This window comes from Babylonia areolata, chromosome 25, assembly GCF_041734735.1.
Source record: "Babylonia areolata isolate BAREFJ2019XMU chromosome 25, ASM4173473v1, whole genome shotgun sequence".
NCBI lineage: Eukaryota > Metazoa > Mollusca > Gastropoda > Neogastropoda > Buccinidae > Babylonia > Babylonia areolata.
The window spans coordinates 38,559,952-38,580,453 of NC_134900.1; the positions used below are offsets into that span (position 1 = coordinate 38,559,952).

Sequence of the window (20,502 nt, forward strand, 5' to 3'; positions counted from 1 at the left end):
TTCTAATTGGTGATTGATTGATCTTGTGATCTATTACATATACAAGTATATAATCATATACATGTATGTGTTCCTGTGCAACTTTTTTTCAATGTTGTAATGTTTTTGACATGATTTATATTGTCTCGAACCTGCATAATATTCAATATTCAATGAATATGAGTTTGAAAAATCATTTCTGGTATTCATTTGATGAATGAGTGGAAAATATTTAATATGATGTTCACGTGAACATGTGTGTGTGTGGATGAGTGGTTGAATGCAGGCTTGTGTATGCACATGAGAGTGTGTGTTTGTTTGTGTGTGTGTGTGTGTGTGTGCGCGCGCGCATTTGCAAACATTGATGTGGCAGTCATTTACATCGTTTTAATTGAGACTTCCTTGAGAGAAAGAGAGACGCCCAACAAGCTGTGTGTGTGTGCGTGTGCTGAACACTGTATAAGGGAAACAACCGCTTTTTTCGTTAAACTAGGCAGCATAACAGAGTTGCTTCCCGTATGTAATGTGTCCTCATCCACCCCTCTCTCTCTCTCTCCCCTGCCCTCCTTCCCTCTCACTCAAAAACACATGCATGCACGCGCGCACACACACACACACACACATGCGTGTGTACACACAACACACACACATACAGAAGCATGCATGCGCATACTCAGCCCCCTTCCTTCCCCCCCCCCTCACACATAACACTGACACAGTTGTGAAAACATTTCCACCACTTTATTTTGCAGGCTATAATGTTTCGTTCATATGTGTGCAGCCGATGAACTCAATGCGCACAAAAACAAAACGAAAAAAACAAAACCAATCGACATATCAGAGAAACAGACTAGCTCCCATCACCACATGTGCACCAAGTGACGTCACTCCACACAGTCAGACAGCAGATGAGGAGGAATCCTACAGGACCAGCCGACCAAGGGCACGACAGGCCTTCCTCCCTACATGGACGCCAGGGTGGCGGAGATCCAAGACAGGTAGGAGCTGACACGGGTGTAGACACTGGGGTAGCTGGTGTCACAGCCAGACCTCCCGAAACTGGTCAGTCCGGTCACCGTCACTTTGCCCGTGTTGGGGTCAGGGGTGAAGAGAGGACCGCCGCTGTCACCCTGCAGACAGCACAGAGAAACATTGTGGAGTCAGACCCTGCTGCTTGAAGCACCACTGGTCACAAAGGGTTACTTCTTCTCCTTCCTCTTCTACTCCTCATTCTCCTCCTCCTCTTTCTTCTTCTTCTTCTTCTCCTCTTGAATTAATAACCGAAGTATCTGGCTTAATCTGTAAAAACACAACAAAAAACAACAACCGCGCTTATGAGAAAGAAAAGATGTAAAGTGACGTTGCAATATCTGGGTTAACCATTAAAAAAATCAGTACCTATCTATATCTTTTAATCATACAAAGAGGAATCGTAAACTCACGTTGCAAGCTCCGTGGACGCCGGTGGGGTCAAGGACACAGATGTTGGTGGTACGGACAGGGTTGAAGAAGATTCCCCACAGGCTGCGGCACTCGCTGTAGGTGATGGTGTTGATGGCAGCCTGCTTCAGGAAGCGAGCCACGTTGCCCGTGCCTGGTGTGCACGTTAGGTCGTCAGTGTGCTGTGCTGTGCTTTGCTGTGTAACACTGTGCTGTGCTGTCTTGTGCTTTGCTGTGCTGTGCTGTGTTGTTATGTGCTGTGTTGTGTCACAACAGATATTTCTGAGTGCATTTCGGACTGTTCTTTCTGCGGATATGTAGGGGAGGAGGGACCCGGGTCAGCGGATAGGACTCGATCCCCTGAAAACTCGCTTTCTAGTCGGGCTAATCCAGCACCGTCATTGCTTGTTAAGACTAGTCCAGCACCGTCATTGCTTGTTAAGACTAGTCCAGCACTGTCATTGCTTGTTAAGACTAGTCCAGCACCGTCATTGCTTGTTAAGACTAGTCCAGCACCGTCATTGCTTGTTAAGACTAGTCCAGCACCGTCATTGCTTGTTAAGACTAGTCCAGCACCATCATTGCTTGTTAAGACTAGTCCAGCACTGTCATTGCTTGTTAAGACTAGTCCAGCACCGTCATTGCTTGTTAAGACTAGTCCAGCACTGTCATTGCTTGTTAAGACTAGTCCAGCACCATCATTGCTTGTTAAGACTAGTCCAGCACCGTCATTGCTTGTTAAGACTAGTCCAGCACTGTCATTGCTTGTTAAGACTAGTCCAGCACCGTCATTGCTTGTTAAGACTAGTCCAGCAATGTCATTGCTTGTTAAGACTAGTCCAGCACCGTCATTGCTTGTTAAGACTAGTCCAGCAATGTCATTGCTTGTTAAGACTAGTCCAGCACCGTCATTGCTTGTTAAGACTAGTCCAGCAATGTCATTGCTTGTTAAGACTAGTCCAGCAATGTCATTGCTTGTTAAGACTAGTCCAGCACTGTCATTGCTTGTTAAGACTAGTCCAGCACCGTCATTGCTTGTTAAGACTAGTCCAGCACTGTCATTGCTTGTTAAGACTAGTCCAGCACTGTCATTGCTTAAGACTAGTCCAGCACTGTCATTGCTTGTTAAAACTAGTCCAGCAGTGTCATTGCTTGTTAAGACTAGTCCAGCACCGTCATTGCTTAAGACTAGTCCAGCACCGTCATTGCTTGTTAAGACTAGTCCAGCACCGTCATTGCTTGTTAAGACTAGTCCAGCACTGTCATTGCTTGTTAAGACTAGTCCAGCACCGTCATTGCTTGTTAAGACTAGTCCAGCACCGTCATTGCTTGTTAAGACTAGTCCAGCAATGTCATTGCTTGTTAAGACTAGTCCAGCACCGTCATTGCTTGTTAAGACTAGTCCAGCAATGTCATTGCTTGTTAAGACTAGTCCAGCAATGTCATTGCTTGTTAAGACTAGTCCAGCACTGTCATTGCTTGTTAAGACTAGTCCAGCACCGTCATTGCTTGTTAAGACTAGTCCAGCACTGTCATTGCTTGTTAAGACTAGTCCAGCACTGTCATTGCTTAAGACTAGTCCAGCACTGTCATTGCTTGTTAAAACTAGTCCAGCAGTGTCATTGCTTGTTAAGACTAGTCCAGCACCGTCATTGCTTAAGACTAGTCCAGCACCGTCATTGCTTGTTAAGACTAGTCCAGCACCGTCATTGCTTGTTAAGACTAGTCCAGCACCGTCATTGCTTGTTAAGACTAGTCCAGCACCGTCATTGCTTGTTAAGGCTAGTCCAGCACCGTCATTGCTTGTTAAGACTAGTCCAGCACCGTCATTGCTTGTTAAGGCTAGTCCAGCACCGTCATTGCTTGTTAAGGCTAGTCCAGCACCGTCATTGCTTGTTAAGACTAGTCCAGCACCGTCATTGCTTGTTAAGGCTAGTCCAGCACTGTCATTGCTTGTTAAGACTAGTCCAGCACCGTCATTGCTTGTTAAGACTAGTCCAGCACCGTCATTGCTTGTTAAGACTAGTCCAGCACCGTCATTGCTTGTTAAGACTAGTCCAGCACCGTCATTGCTTGTTAAGACTAGTCCAGCACCGTCATTGCTTGTTAAGGCTAGTCCAGCACCATCATTGCTTGTTAAGACTAGTCCAGCACCGTCATTGCTTGTTAAGACTAGTCCAGCACCGTCATTGCTTGTTAAGACTAGTCCAGCACTGTCATTGCTTGTTAAGACTAGTCCAGCACCGTCATTGCTTGTTAAGACTAGTCCAGCACCATCATTGTCCACATCATCACCATGTTGTGTGTCAGTGTGTTTGTGTCTTGTTCCTGATGTTTGAAGCGGCACCATTTGCTGACACTAATATCATAATCATTATCGGGAAAACGATCATCACTTTTCAGAATCGTCGTCATCATTATCACCATCATTGTCCTTGCTCCCGTCATCGTTATCGATGTTGTGTTTGTTTCCATCGTCGCCTACACATTGGGACAAGTATCGCAAGAGGAATGGATGAATTATTGTTGTTATCATTATCATCATCATAGTTGTCATCGTTATCATCAACCACTTACAAGTTCAAGAGAAAACAGACACACACACACACACACACACACACACACACACACACACACACACAGACCTGACAGCCGGCCCCAGCCAGTGATGGTGGAGGGGAGGTTGGCGTATTCGTTGGAGTTGTCTGGGGGGAGGGTGGAGGGCTGGCAGGTGGGACCCAGAACTAGGGGTGTGGACAGACGGATGACGGCGATGTCGTTGGGGAATCCGTTAGCGTTGGGGTCGTAGTTCTCGTGCTGAACAAAAGCCACGGAGAAGAAAATATAGGGTTCACAAAAAGGCAAGGACCACTTGGTTACCCCGACACCCCGTCTGTTCTTACTGGGTGGGTAGTGAGGAATGGCAATGAACGTACAGTGAGGGATGGCAATGAACGTACAGTGAGGGATGGCAATGAACGTACAGTGAGGGATGGCAATGAACGTACAGTGAGGGATGGCAATGAACGTACAGTGAGGGATGGCAATGAACGTACAGTGAGGGATGGCAATGAACGTACACAGTGAGGGATGGCAATGAACGTACACAGTGAGGGATGGCAATGAACGTACAGTGAGGGATGGCAATGAACGTACGTAGTGAGGGATGGCAATGAACGTACAGTGAGGGATGGCAATGAACGTACAGTGAGGGATGGCAATGAACGTACAGTGAGGGATGAATGAACGTACAGTGAGGGATGGCAATGAACGTACAGTGAGGGATGGCAATGAACGTACAGAGAGGGATGGCAATGAACGTACAGTGAGGGATGGCAATGAACGTACAGTGAGGGATGAACGTACAGTGAGGGATGGCAATGAACGTACAGTGAGGGATGGCAATGAACGTACAGTGAGGGATGGCAATGAACGTACAGTGAGGGATGGCAATGAACGTACAGTGAGGGATGGCAATGAACGTACAGTGAGGGATGGCAATGAACGTACAGTGAGGGATGGCAATGAACGGGCAATGAACGTACAGTGAGGGATGGCAATGAACGTACAGTGAGGGATGGCAATGAACGTACAGTGAGGGATGGCAATGAACGTACAGTGAGGGATGGCAATGAACGTACAGTGAGGGATGGCAATGAACGTACAGTGAGGGATGGCAATGAACGTACAGTGAGGGATGGCAATGAACGTACGTAGTGAGGAATGGCAATGAACAATGAACGTACATAGTGAGGGATGGCAATGAACGTACAGTGAGGGATGGCAATGAACGTACACAGTGAGGGATGGCAATGAACGTACAGTGAGGGATGGCAATGAACGTACAGTGAGGGATGGCAATGAACGTACAGTGAGGGATGGCAATGAACAATGAACGTACAGTGAGGGATGGCAATGAACGTACATAGTGAGGGATGGCAATGAACGTACAGTGAGGGATGGCAATGAACGTACAGTGAGGGATGGCAATGAACAATGAACGTACAGTGAGGGATGGCAATGAACGTACAGTGAGGGATGACAATGAACGTACAGTCAGGGATGGCAATGAACGTACAGTCAGGGATGGCAATGAACGTATACAGTGAGGGATGGCAATGAACGTACAGGGTCCACAAAAAGGTAATGACCACTTGGGAACAGGAAAAATAAAGTAGGGAAGAAAGGATGGTCACTGTGACATATAACATTACATCCTCTTACGGTGCCATGCTTTGAGTTACCTTTCCAAGACGAACGGAAACACTTGCTAAATTGGAAAGTGACACTTTCTGTATATTATCATATAACATTTTCTTTTCTTTTTTTTGGGGGGGGGGGGAGGGGGAGAGGATGCAGGTGGAGGGAGGAGTGGCGTGTCTGTGTGTGTGTGTGTGTGTGTGTGTACCTTCACGATGGCAGCAGCAGTAGACACCTGCCAGTTGCTGTCCGGTTTAAGGATGTCGTGGGCTCCACACACCACGCTGAATCTGGACACGGCACTGCACACATCCAGTGAAGGAAATGGGAACGGTACTCACGGTGAAACACGTGCACACAGCTATCGTGTTCAGACATCCTCTTGGAAGACGGAATGTGGCTACATTTATGGAGGGTTTAAAAGTGTGCTTTTGTGTGTTTGTTGTGTACGTATCAGGTGATAGCCATTCCAATCTCCTGTTTTCTGACAAATGAAAACTAAGCAAACAATGAAGGGAGGGAACTCTTCTTAACATCATCAGGACGTGCAGACTGTGACGAGGTGATCATATCACAGCAAGGAACATTTCCAGTTCTGCCTCAAACTGAAAAGAAAGAGTATAGGTCCCATTGCCTGTTACTACAACTGGGGCAGTGAATTCATATCCACTGTTTCTAGGGCTGGGCACAGGAAGGCAGTGAATTCATATCCACTGTTTCTAGGGCTGGGCACAGGAAGGCGGTGAATTCATATCCACTGTTTCTAGGGCTGGGCACAGGAAGGCAGTGAATTCATATCTACTGTTTCTAGGGCTGGGCACAGGAAGGCAGTGAATTCATATCCACTGTTTCTAGGGCTGGGCACAGGAAGGCAGTGAATTCATATCTACTGTTTCTAGGGCTGGGCACAGGAAGGCAGTGAATTCATATCCACTGTTTCTAGGGCTGGGCGCAGGAAGGCAGTGAATTCATATCCACTGTTTCTAGGGCTCAGCACAGGAAGGCAGTGAATTCATATCCACTGTTTCTAGGGCTGGGCACAGGAAGGCGGTGAATTCATATCCACTGTTTCTAGGGCTGGGCACAGGAAGGCAGTGAATTCATATCCACTGTTTCTAGGGCTGGGCACAGGAAGGCAGTGAATTCATATCCACTGTTTCTAGGGCTGGGCACAGGAAGGCAGTGAATTCATATCCACTGTTTCTAGGGCTGGGCACAGGAAGGCAGTGAATTCATATCCACTGTTTCTAGGGCTGGGCACAGGAAGGTGGGGTTTAATTCTGTCTTTCCGCCGTTTTAACCTTCCTTAACTGAAGTCGGGTACCCATTCACATCTGGTAGGAACGAGGAAAATCGGAGTCAAGTGCTTTGTTTTCCCCAAGGACAGGACACCTTGCAGAAATGGGGGCTCGAACCCTGGTTCCTGGAGAACACTGGTCCACAGGTCCAACGTCTGACTGGTTCTGTCACGGCACCTCTGTGCCAAGGACAGGACACGTAAAGATCTGACCAGTGACCAACCTCTGTGCCAAGGACAGGACACGTAAAGATCTAACCAGTGACCAACCTCTGTGCCAAGGACAGTACACGTAAAGATCTGACCAGTGACCAACCTCTGTGCCAAGGACAGGACACGTAAAGATCTGACCAGTGACCAACCTCTGTGCCAAGGACAGGACACGTAAAGATCTGACCAGTGACCAACCTCTGTGCCAAGGACAGGACACGTAAAGATCTAACCAGTGACCAACCTCTGTGCCAAGGACAGGACACGTAAAGATCTGACCAGTGACCAACCTCTGTGCCAAGGACAAGACACGTAAAGATCTGACCAGTGACCAACCTCCATGAAACGAAGAGAGAAAGAGGGAGAGAGACAGACATAGATACAATGACAGAGGGGAAGAGAGATAGAGGGGGGAGAGAGAGAAGGGAGAGACATAGAGGGGAGAGAGATATAGAGGGGGTAAGAGAGAGAGAGGGAGAGAGAGATAGAAGGGGTATAGAGAGATAGATAGAGGGGGTAGAGAGATATATAGAAGGGAGAGTCAGATAGACAGACAGACAGACGTACTAGCCATCGAAGTCGACACAGTGGGCGGCAGTGAGGGCGAAGTTCTCATTGAGGACGACAGCTCCACAGATGTGAGAGTTGTCCAGCTGCAGAGACAGTTGCCATGGCCACGAGTTGGGCTCCGCCACTATGCCGTTCACTATGCGACCTGACAGCCTGCTCTCCCCTGTCACACACACACACACACACACACACACACACACAATGAAGATAAATTGTCTACGAGATGTTCATTTTGTAACCATTATTCTTTCTCCACAATATATTTTGTTGCCTTGTTTTCTTCCTGCTCGTTACTTGATCCTTCTTGGGCAGCTGTGGGAAGTTATTGGACGGTGACTGTTGCCCGCTCTGACAGAGAACACCTCTGGACTAGGGTTGGTGTCACTGGGGAGGAAAAGTTATTCCATTGAAATATCGAGGTGTCCACAGGGGACAGAACTGCTGTTCCATCAGACACACAATGATCTCCCTCCTCAGGGAATAATTGAAATGGACCCTAGTTGTTGTCTTTGAAGTTGTTGTGACATCAGGCATACAATTAGCTCTCTCCCTTAAAAAGAATTCAGATGCGTACTTGTGACTGTCTTTGAAATGTTTAAAATGTACTCGTTCTCTCATTTCTTTCCCTTTAATTCTCTTTGTGTGTTTTTCATGCATATCTATCGTTATTCATCACACACACACACACACACACACACACACACACACACACACACACACACACAGAGCCATTTAGTGTTATTTGTCTAGTGGCCAGTGAGACGTTTACCTACAACAAAATACACTACCAAGCACTAAAATAAAAGATACATACACGACGAATGACTGAATAAAACGAGAACTAAGTGACAGCCAACTCACCAGCAGCGAAGAGAAGGCAGACGATGAGAGATGACAGCAACATGATGGCTGGAGACAGGCCTCTGTGTGCACAGCAAGAACCAGTGCAGCAACCCTGAGTTGGACACCACTGACCAGCGGTCACTTAAATAGCCAGCGGCTGTCCACTGCAGGGTCCTTGACTGGGGGTACAGCTGACCATAGGGGGGTTATTCTCACGTCATTAGCACCACGCGTGCACACACACACACACACACACACACACACACACACACACACACACACACACAGATGCCTGTCCATCATAAACACAACGTTGTGGTCGTGCCTTGAGGGAAGGAGACACACAATTGACACACACACACTCACCAGCTGGGGAAGAGCACACATGGTGATGAAACCACACGCAAAGTTGTCCAATAAACATGGTAAGAGGTGAGGAAGATCTGTGGTCAGTGAGATAGGTGGCGATGAGGAGCAATACACCGTCACTCCCTCTTGACCACAGGTAACCCACAGGTAGATCGTGACCCGGTGATGACCCTCACGAGGTGTCCACCTGATCAGCTGACCACAGGAGAACTTGGGAAGCCGTGCAGCTGGATGTCACCTGATCCCCCTCCCCTCCCCCCAAACCCCTCACGTGTCCAGCTGTTGACCGATGTCCTGGTGTATATAAAGAGCTGGGTGGCGGGGGTTCATCTCCCCATTAGAACGCCAGATAGACAGACCCCAGCCTCACACCAACAGCCAGGACTGTCCCTCCAGGCAGAAGGCAAGATGACCGACATCACCTGCAGCCAGACAGAGGCAGGACACAGAACAGAGGACTATGGACGTCTCTTGTTGAAGGCCTATACCCCAGGAGGGGTGAAAGGTCAAAGAAGGTAAGTTCAAGCATACCAGGAGGAACTTAAGAAGCAATATAAACTGTACATTGTTTAGAATTATGATTAAATGTCTTTGAAAGGAAGTTGAACGTCGTTGATCGAATGGTCTAAGTAAACAAAAGTATATATATGCGTGTGTATGTATAATTATATGTATGTATGTATATGTGTATACATATATATGTGTGTCTGTATAGAAACGTGTGTATATAAACATATATAAACATAATAAGTGCTACAAAATGCCCATTTTTTTTTATCTTACTCCAATCCAAAATGTGCTCTTCTCTCTCTCTCTCTCTCTCTCTCTCTCTCTCTCTCTCTCTCTTGTCTTTTTATATAATACTTCTTCTTCTTCTTCTTCTTTTCCTCCTCCTCCTCTTTATTATAATTTCAACATTCCTCTGTTATGTGTGCGTGTGTGTGCGTGTGTGTGTGTGTGTGTGTGTGTTGTAGGCTTTTTTCCTTTACATTTTTTTTCATATAAAGTGTGTATTTTTTCTGTTTTTTTGTTATTAAAATAACAATTAAAAGAAACAAAAACCACCAGTGTGGTGGGCATGCCGGCCGCCATCTTGTCAGGAGCTTTCACTGTCACCACCCACCGGGTTGCACGGGCTGACATCTCGTGAGAAAAGTACGAATCTCGTGAACCAACTCTGACGCGAACACAAATCAGGATGCAGCTGCTTTCTCCTTTATTAACATATTCCCTCCTTCCTGCCCCTTAAGTGCCTATCCACACACACACACACACACACACACACATGATTACAGAGACATTCCCGATTCAGTTTTTGTATATTACGAGGTCGAGCCGTCTTCGTGGTTTTTGCCCTCGGTCTCCTGTGCCGCCATTGTGCTTCAAGCCCAAGTCGGACTGAAGTGGTGGTGGTTGTCTTTGCGTTCAGCTGGGAAGATGTCGGATTCCTCTTCATATGTCTACACAAGCTTCCGAGGTGAGGCAACACACTCACACACACACACACACACACACACAGAGCAGAGAGAGAGAGTATGCGTGAAAAGAGAGGCAGATACAAAGACAGAGAGAGAGAGAGCTGGCATTACTACACAAGATACAAAGTGACAGAATAGTCAACATGATGACTGCGGTCACAACGATGGAAGTAGAAGAACCCACACTCTCCACCAGCTGTTTGTTCACATGAAAACCAGCGACGGCATATAGATGCCTACACAAATTTACGACTGACTTCTTGTTCTCTCTCCACGCACACGAGTGTTTGATAACCCCAGTCACTCTCGGCTCACAAGTTATGTATACATGAGAACGAGATCAGTAGGACACTCCCCTGAAGTATGTGTGTGCAACATATAACATCATCATCAACATGTGGAGTGATGGCCTAGAGGAAACGCGTCCGCGTAGGAAGCGAGAGAATTTGAGCGCGCTGGTTCGAATCACGATCAGCTGCCGATATTTTCTCCCCCTTTACTAGACCTTGAGTGGTGGCCTGGACGCTAGTCATTCGGATGAGACGATAAACCGAGGTCCCGTGTGCAGCATGCACTTAGCGCACGTAAAAGAACCCACGGCAACAAAAGGGTTGTTCCTGGCAAAATTCTGTAGGAAAATCCACTTCCATAGGAAAAACAAATAAAAGTGCACGCAGGAAAAAAATTTTAAAAAATGGGTGGCGCTGTAGTATAGCGACGCGCTCTCCCTGGGGAGAGCATCCCGAATTTCACACAGAGAAATATGTTGTGATAAAAAGAAATACAAATACAAATACAAAACAACAATAGCAACAACAACAGCAACATCGACAACACCACTGCTGAAGAGAGAAATGAGAACCTGTCGCTTTTTCATACCGATTAATGATCAATAGGTATGTATATATATCTTACATTCATAACTTTCCTGAGCTATTGCCTTTAGGTTGAATTGTTTATCATACCGATTGTGTGGTTCTTTTTGTTTTCATCAGTCACGTATTAATCCACTGCGGTGGTAATCATTTTATTTGTTTTTTGAGTATTTATTTATAGGTCTATTGTTTATTGCGTTTGTTACTTTATCCGTTAGTGTATTTGATCATTGATTATGCACGTATGAATATATATATATATATATATATATATATATAATCTTTGTGTTTTTTGTTGTTGTTGTTTTTTGTTTTGTTGTGTGTGTGTGTGTGTGTGTGATCATAATGTAACGTACATACTTTCTCAACTCACTCATAGCTTACTGTGCTTTATCTCAACATCAGCTCTATCTCACCCCACATTATTTGAATAGTTTGCACACGCCGAACAAAGAATTTCTTCTGTACCTGTAAAGAAACAATAGACAAGTGTTGAAGTTTGAGTCTTGAGTCTTTTCCTCCACTGATGTTTCCATTTGTCACTGCCCCTGAAGAAAAAGATAATAATGGTCAGAAACGTTGATGTTTCTTTTCAAAATGAGTCTCATTTCACAACGTACACTTGTTGGACTTTTACAGACTTTCTCCACTTCAGTTTTATAGACTCGGCAGTCCTCTTTTGTTTTATCACCGTACCTGAATATAAAGTACAGATGTGGAAGGACAAATAAAATGAAGCAATATACCTACTACCACCCAAAAACCATCTGTCTCGTGTCCACACTTGAAGCTCACGTCACGACAGAGGTTTCTTGCCTCCTCCATCCTTCTACCGAGTTGTATTTGTTTTACACCTGAGAAACTGATCACCTGCTGCAAAGACCTCGCCTTGCCCTGGCTATTTATTGAACCCAGAACCAGCACACACCATTCGGTCTGTTGCTGACGGCGAGGGACAGACTCTGAGGGTGAAAGTCTTTGCTGCAGAAACCAACACCTCCAGCCATGTTCCTGTGTGCTGCCTTTCTGCTGTCGTTAGTCTGGTGTCTGGGTGAGAGTGTGTGTGTTTGTCTCTTTGTCTGTGTCATGTTTCGCGGAATACTTACGGCGTTACGTGATGCATCTTTACTAAACATTTGCTCTTCTTCTTCTTCTGCTTTCGTGGGCTTCAACTCCCACGTTCACTCGTATATACGCGAGTGGGCTTTTTACGTGTATGACCGTTTTTACCCCGCCATGTAGGCAGCCATACTCCGCTTTCGGGGGTGTGCATGCTGGGTATGTTCTTGTTTCCATAACCCACCGAACGCTGACATGGATTACAGGATCTTTAACGTGCGTATTTGATCTTCTGCTTGCGTATACACACGAAGGGGGTTCAGGCACTGGCAGGTATGCACATATGTTGACCTGGGAGATCGTAAAAATCTCCACCCTTTACCCACCAGGCGCCGTCACCGTGATTCGAACCCGGGACCCTCAGATAGAAAGTCCAACGCTTTAACCATTCGGCTATGGCGCCCGTCTAAACATTTGCTCAAAGCTGAACACAACCGTCCTGGTTGCATAAATTGAACAGCTCCTTTTGATAAAGAAAAAAAAAAAGTTTGAAATATACGTCGTGTGGAGCGTGAGTTTGGTGTGAGTTCACGAATTATGATCGTGGCTGTTTTGATACAATCAAATTTTCGTCAGTCTGGTTCTGAGCCCAGAACAGTCCTCTTGTGGAGATGTCCTCGTACTGCTCTGGGTCTGAAGGAGCCATTCTCGTGAAACAGAAGATGAAGACAGAGAACAAAATAGAATAAGTAAAAGAAGAAGACGGAGAAGGAGACGGGGAAGGATAAGGGAAACGGAAGAGGAGGAGGAGGAAGAAGAAGACGATGGAGAAGAGAACAATGAAGTAGAATGAGAGGGGGGGGGAGAAGAAGAAGAAGTGGGAGAAGGAGAAGAAGACAATGACGGAGAGGATAAGCAAGACGGAGAAGGAGGAGAAGACAATGACGGAGAGGAGGAGCAACACGGAGAAGGAGGAGAAGACAATGACGGAGAGGAGGAGCAAGACGGAGGAGAAGACAATGACGGAGAGGAGGAGCAAGACGGAGAAGGAGGAGAAGACAATGACGGAGAGGAGGAGCAAGACGGAGAAGGAGGAGAAGACAATGACGGAGAGGAGGAGCAAGACGGAGAAGGAGGAGAAGACAATGACGGAGAGGAGGAGCAAGACGGAGATGGAGAAGAAGACAATGACGGAGAGGAGGAGCAACACGGAGAAGGAGGAGAAGACAATGACGGAGAGGAGGAGCAAGACGGAGAAGGAGGAGAAGACAATGACGGAGAGGAGGAGCAATACGGAGGAGAAGACAATGACGGAGAGGAGGAGCAACACGGAGATGGAGGAGAAGACAATGACGGAGAGGAGGAGCAATACGGAGGAGAAGACAATGACGGAGAGGAGGAGCAACACGGAGAAGAAGGAGGAGACAATGACGGAGAGGAGGAGCAATACGGAGATGGAGGAGAAGACAATGACGGAGAGGAGGAGCAACACGGAGAAGGAGGAGAAGAAAACGGAGACGAAGACGGCTGAGGAGAGAGGAAGAGAAGCGGAAGAAGAGAGAACTGGAAGAGGAAGGGAGATGTAGAAGGAGAGGAAGAAGAGTAAGAAGTATGGGTTTTTTTTGTATGTTGGTACCAGGACTGACCAACTCTGTGTGTGTGTGTGTGTGTGTGTGTGTGTGTGTGTGTGTGTGTGTGTGTGTGTGTGTGTGTGTGTAAGCGTGTGTGTGTGTGTGTGTGTGTGTGTGTGTGTGTGTGTGTGTGTGTGTGTATTTATGGATATTTGTAAAACAAACGACTTTTGTGTTTAATCTAAAGCTTAAAGAATATCACCGCAGTAGACTTCTATCTGTTATGGGTGAAATGGAGCGGATATAGTTGTGTGAACGCGAGTAGGTGTGTGAACCACAACAATAATACATACTGCTACTACTACTACTACTACTGTATGTATGATAGTCGTGTTCGACTATGCCCATCAGAACAGCAAAGGAGGTAACTGCTGTCCCAACTATCTGGCCTAGAATTTTTTTTATAGTATAGAGTGCCTTGCCCAAGTTACATCCCCACTCTTTCAGCCAAGAGAGTTTAAGGACAGTCGGCATTGGGATGGTTCACAAAGGCCAATTAGCCCTCAAGGCTGCAGCACTAAGAGCCAGTGCAATTTTGCCCCCTAGTTTGAGAGTCATAGTCCTTCACAAAAGACAAAGCTGTAAATGGTTTCCCATAGCAACAGATAAACCGATTGACAATACAGCTCTCACTTTGCTGTTGGCCCAGCTGAAAACTTATGTCAATCTGTGATAATTATAAGCAGAGTGTTGAGCTATTACTACTACTACTACAACTACTACTACTACTAATGATGATGATAATGATAACACTACTACTGATGATACTGCTACTAATGATGATGATGATAGGCCCACTGTATGTGACAGGGGAGAGCAGCGCGTCCAATCGAATTGTGAACGGGGTGGAGGTGGAGCCCAACTCGTGGCCATGGCAACTGTCTCTGCAGCTGGACAACTCTCACATCTGTGGAGCTGTCGTCCTCAATGAGAACTTCGCCCTCACTGCCGCCCACTGTGTCGACTTCAACTAGTAGGTGTTCTGCCTGTCTACATTGACTAGAGGGTGTTCTGCCTGTCTACATTGACTAGAGGGTGTTCTGTTTGTCCACTCTAATTAGTAGGTTTTTTGTCGACTTCAAATAGTAGGTTGTCTATATATCCACTTTGACTAGAGGGTGTTCTGTTTGTCCACTTTGATAAGTAGTTTTTTTGTCGACTTCAACTAGTAGGTTGTCTATATGTCCACTGACAAGTAGGTGTTCTGTCTGTCCACTTTGACTAGTAAGTGTTCTGTCTGTCAACTTTGACTAGTAGGTGTTCTGTCTGTCCACTTTGACTAGTAGGTGTTCTGTCTGTCCACTTTGACTAGAGGGTGTTCTGTCTGTCCACTTTGACTAGTGGGTGTTCTGTCTGTCCACTTTGACTAGTAGGTGTTCTGTCTGTCCACTTTGACTAGAGGGTGTTCTGTCTGTCCACTTTGACTAGTAGGTGTTCTGTCTGTCCACTCTGACTAGAAGGATTCTGTCTGTCCACTTTGATAAGTGGGGTTTTTTGTCGACTTCAACTAGTAGGTTGTCTGTATGTCCATTTTGACTAGAGGGTGTTCTGTCTGTCCACTTTGACTAGTGGGTGTTCTGTCTGTCCACTTTGACTAGTGGGTGTTCTGTCTGTCCACTTTGACTAGAGGATGTTCTGTCTGTCCACTTTAGTTCAATCAATCAATCAATCAATCAATCAAAAACACTTTATTAATCCACATGGAAATTAAGCTGTGCAATTAAGTTGTGTAGGGTTTTTGTCCGTCGACTTCAACTAGTAGCTGTTCTGCCAACTTTACTCACATGTTCTGTCTGTCGACTTCAACTAGTAGCTGTTCTGCCAACTTTACTCACATGTTCTGTCTGTCGACTTCAACTAGTAGCTGTTCTGCCAACTTTACTCACATGTTCTGTCTGTCGACTTCAACTAGTAGCTGTTCTGCCAACTTTACTCACATGTTCTGTCTGTCGACTTCAACTAGTAGATGTTCTTACTGATAGATGTTCTATCGACTTGAGCTAGTGTGTGTTCTGTTCGTTGATTTGAACTGGTTGGTGTTCTCTCTGTTCTCTTTAGCTAGTAGGTGTTTCGTCCGTGTGTGTGTGTGTGTGTGTGTGTGTGTGTGTGTGTGTGTGTGTGTGTGTGTGTGTGTGTGTGTGCGCAGTGCTTCCTCAAGGTTCAGCGTGGTGTGTGGAGCCCACGACCTGAGGTCCACAGAGAACACACAGGTGTCTGTGGCTGCCGACATCAGAAAGGTGCATATATATATATATATTCATATATATATATATATATATATATATATATATATATATATATTCACAAATGCACACACACACACACACATGAACCCATTTGCACATAAATATCCAGATTTACACATATGTACACAAATTTTACACACAAACATGCACATAAATACATATATACAAGTACACACACATATACACACATACAAACATACACACACACATACAAAAATAGACAGACACACACACATGATGATACGAATACCAACATAGCTCCTATCCTCGGTCGGAGACCAAGCTCTAAGCCCTTTACAAACTGGAGTCATTGCACAACAGGCTGCCTACCCTGGTAGAGCCGACTGACAGCTGCCATCGGGCGCTCATCATTCGTTTCCTGTGTCATTCAGTCAGGTTTCAGTCACGCACACATACTCGTATAGACATGTAACATTTTACGTGTATGACCATTTTCTTTATTTGCCCCTCCAAAGAGGCAGATATACTCCGTTTTCAGGGGTGTGCATGCTGGGTATGTTTTTTGTGTGCATAACCCACCGAACGCTGACACGGATAACAGAATCCTTAACGTGCGTATTTCTGCGTGCGTGTACACACTAAGGGGTTTCAGGCACTATCAGGTCTGCACATCTGTTGACCTGGGAGATCGGGAAAAAATGTCCACCCTTTACCTAGCAGATTCGAACCCGGGACCCTGAGATTGAAAGTCCAACGCTATAACCACTCAGCTGTCGCTCCAGTCGCCCATCGTGGCATCACTGAAAGGGTTAACTATCACGTGTGGTATCACCGAAAGGGTTAACTGTCACGTGTGGCATCACTGAAAGGGTTAACTGTCACGTGTGGCATCACTGAAAGGGTTAACTATCACGTGTGGCATCACTGAAAGGGTTAACTGTCACGTGTGGCATCACTGAAAGGGTTAACTATCACGTGTGGCATCACTGAAAGGGTTAACTGTCACGTGTGGCATCACTGAAAGGGTTAACTGTCACGTGTGGCATCACTGAAAGGGTTAACTATCACGTGTGGTATCACCGAAAGGGTTAACTGTCACGTGTGGCATCACTGAAAGGGTTAACTGTCACGTGTGGCACCACTGAAAGGGTTAACTGTCACGTGTGGCATCACTGAAAGGGTTAACTGTCACGTGTGGCATCACTGAAAGGGTTAACTATCACGTGTGGCATCACTGAAAGGGTTAACTGTCACGTGTGGCATCACTGAAAGGGTTAACTGTCACGTGTGGCACCACTGAAAGGGTTAACTGTCACGTGTGGCATCACTGAAAGGGTTAACTGTCACGTGTGGCATCACTGAAAGGGTTAACTGTCACGTATGGCATCACTGAAAGGGTTAACTATCACGTGTGGCATCACTGAAAGGGTTAACTGTCACGTATGGCATCACTGAAAGGGTTAACTGTCACGTGTGGCACCACTGAAAGGGTTAACTGTCACGTGTGGCATCACTGAAAGGGTTAACTGTCACGTGTGGCATCACTGAAAGGGTTAACTATCACGTGTGGCATCACTGAAAGGGTTAACTGTCACGTGTGCAGCACGAGAGTTACAGTGGCAGTGCCCTGGGGTTCCCCAACGACATCGCCGTCATCCGTCTGTCCACACCCTTTGTTCTGGGTCCCACCTGCCAGCCCTCCACCCTCCCCCCAGACAACTCCAACGATTACGCCAACCTCCCCTCCACCATCACTGGCTGGGGCCGCATCTCTGGTGGGTGGGGGGGAAGGGGAGGTGGTGGGGGCTGGGATAGGGGGTATGATGTGTGTGTGTGGGTGGGGGTTTTAAGTGTGGATGTGTGGGTGTGGGTGGGGGGGTTGGGGTGTGTTGGCGGGGTCTAGAGGAGGGGGTATGGGGTGGGGGTGGGTTCAACTTTTGGTGGAAGGGCATTCAGACAAATACCGACAAATCAAACAATAAGCAGTAACTGTTCTGGGTCAAGAAACAGATCAATGTTTTGAAAGAAAGTCTTGGGGCTCCTGTCTTGATACCGCTACTGTGATACTGATGATTTGAATCGTGCAGCCTGTTGCTCAGCCCATTACAAGATGATGACGACAACGACGACAATGACGATGACTGTTGCTTTGATGTTTTTCATGATAACCATCCTTCACTGACTGCTGTTGACGTGTCAGAGCCATTTCCATCTTCATCACTGCTGTTGACGTGTCAGAGTCATTTCCATCTTCATCACTGCTGTTGACGTGTCAGAGTCATTTCCATCTTCATCACTGCTGTTGACGTGTCAGAGCCATTTCCATCTTCATCACTGCTGTTGACGTGTCAGAGTCATTTCCATCTTCATCACTGCTGTTGACGTGTCAGAGTCATTTCCACCTTCATCACTGCTGTTGACGTGTCAGAGCCATTTCCATCTTCATCACTGCTGTTGACGTGTCAGAGCCATTTCCATCTTCATCACTGCTGTCGTTTTCTATTATATGTGACTTTCCTACCGCACAGTAACAAACTTTCTTAATAATGATGACGACGACTACGACGATGACATCGATGGTGATGACGATGATGACGACGACTACGACCTTGACGATGGCGATGATGATGATGACGATTATCCTAATCGTGATGACGACGACGACGGTGATGACGACGAGGAGGAGGACGAGGACAATGACGATGATGACGACGACGATGATGGTGATTACTACGACGATGACGAGGAGGAGGACGACGAGGACAATGACGATGATGATGATGGCGATGTTCAGGGGGCGGACGGCCGGCCAACGTTCTGAAGCACGCGCCCATCCAGACCCTGAGCCACAGCCAGTGCCGCCAGAAGTACGGCATCTTCTTCAACCCCATCAGGACCACGCACATCTGTGTCTTCGACTCCACGGGCCGTCACGGAGCCTGCAACGTACGTTCACCGGCACTGTCTGTTTGTGGTTCAGCCTCAGGGGGGCGCAATAGCCGAGTGGTTAAGCGTTGGACCATCAATCTGAGGGTCCCGGGTTCGAATCTCGTTAACGGCGCCTGATAGGTAATTGATGGAGATTTTTCCGATCTCCCAGGTCAACATATGTGCAAACCCGCTTGTGTCTGAACCCCCTTCGTGTGTATACGCATGCAGAAGATCAGATACGCACGTTAAAGATCCTGTAATCCATGTCAGCGTTCGGTGGGTTATGAAAACAATAACACATCCAGCATGCACACCCCCCAAAACGGAGTATGGCTCCTTCATGGCGGGGTAAAAACGGTCATACACGTAAAAGCCCACTCGTGTATATCCGAGTGAGCGTGGGAGCTGCAGCCCACAAACGCAGAAGAAGAAACCTCATGGAGCTGTCACAGATCACTGCCAACAGATCGTCACACTTTGTGTGGCTCAGCCTGCCGTCTTCACTCAAACCTCACACGACGTGTAGACTCGCACGCAACACTCGCAGTCTGACTTCACTCCAACCCAGGGATAAACACCGGGATCAATTCAATTCAAACGATTCAAAGAAAAGTATATAACTTTGTCCATATTTCCCCTCCAGGGATAAATACTACTACTACTACTACTACTACTACTAATAATAATAATAATAATAATAATAATGATGGTATTTGTGGGGCGCCACACAGAACTATTCACCAGATTATTCTGTCAGTCAGTTGTCTGTCAAATCCTCGTTCTCTACAAATGGTTTTCCTTCCCACTCTGCAATGTTGTCTGTCAAATCCTCGTTCTCTGCAAATGGTTTTCCTTCCCACTCTGCAATGTTGTCTGTCAAATCCTCGTTCTCTGCAAATGGTTTTCCTTCCCACTCTGCAATGTTGTCTGTCAAATCCTCGTTCTCTACAAATGGTTTTCCTTCCCACTCTGCAATGTTGTCACTCCATCGTTTCTTCTCCCTTCCCCCCAGTCTCCCTCCCTCAGCAGTTCTTTGGAGGAGGTGTCATGGTGAGGCCATTGGATCTTGATACGTAGCTTTCTTTTCTTCACTGATGTCAGCAGATCTTCACAAGGTCCAGTGTGATGCTTGATGGTTCAGCACACCTGCTCATTGATGATGTGGTCAGTATCTGATGTTTAGTTCCTTGCAAAACATCTCATTTTCATGGCTTGAATTCTTTTCTGCAAATTCCCAGTTGGGGTTCATATCTCGTATTATAGAGGAAGATGGAACAGAGCAGCGCACGAAAGAGTCTGTCTTGTGTTTCATGGAGATGTTCCTGTCTTTCCATACAGACTTCAGTCTGGACAGTGCTGACGTGGTCTTTGTTAGAGGATTTCTGGCTTGGATCCTTCATTGCTAATGATGGA

At 46.4% G+C, this 20,502-nt stretch overlaps 2 protein-coding genes across 2 annotated transcripts in view; one reads left to right on the top strand and one right to left on the bottom strand.

Annotated features, from left to right (window-relative positions):
* Nucleotides 1-842: 842 nt before the first annotated feature.
* LOC143299600 (fibrinolytic enzyme, isozyme C-like) lies at nt 843-10,284 on the bottom strand. The gene is made up of 7 exons (XM_076612888.1): nt 10,235-10,284; nt 8,558-8,619; nt 7,694-7,859; nt 5,828-5,921; nt 4,065-4,236; nt 1,422-1,573; nt 843-1,109 (listed from the first exon to the last, which is right to left on the bottom strand). The coding sequence occupies exons 1-7, from the start codon at nt 10,282-10,284 to the stop codon at nt 942-944; spliced, it is 864 nt and encodes a 287-aa protein (XP_076469003.1). The 3' UTR covers nt 843-941.
* Nucleotides 10,285-12,155: 1,871 nt separating this feature from the next.
* The window catches only part of LOC143299882 (fibrinolytic enzyme, isozyme C-like), a 9,507-nt gene continuing 1,160 nt past the window's right edge, over nt 12,156-20,502 (top strand). Inside the window, exons 1-5 of the mRNA XM_076613376.1 lie at nt 12,156-12,312; nt 14,762-14,924; nt 16,098-16,188; nt 17,762-17,933; nt 18,953-19,104. Of these exons, the coding sequence (XP_076469491.1) occupies nt 12,267-12,312; nt 14,762-14,924; nt 16,098-16,188; nt 17,762-17,933; nt 18,953-19,104 (624 nt within the window). The 5' untranslated portion in view covers nt 12,156-12,266. The remainder of the gene's footprint in view (nt 12,313-14,761; nt 14,925-16,097; nt 16,189-17,761; nt 17,934-18,952; nt 19,105-20,502) is intronic.

Bases quoted from the DNA above. Each gene is read 5' to 3' on its own strand.
- LOC143299600 (XM_076612888.1), bottom strand. From the start codon at position 10,284: ATGGCGGCACAGGAGACCGAGGGCAAAAACCACGAAGACGGCTCGACC. The intron at 7,860-8,557 runs GTGAGTTGGCTG...TGTGTGTGACAG, and splicing joins CTGCCTTCTCTTCGCTGCTG to GGGAGAGCAGGCTGTCAGGT. The intron at 5,922-7,693 runs GTACGTCTGTCT...GGATGTGTGCAG, and splicing joins TGTGTCGACTTCGATGGCTA to TGCCGTGTCCAGATTCAGCG.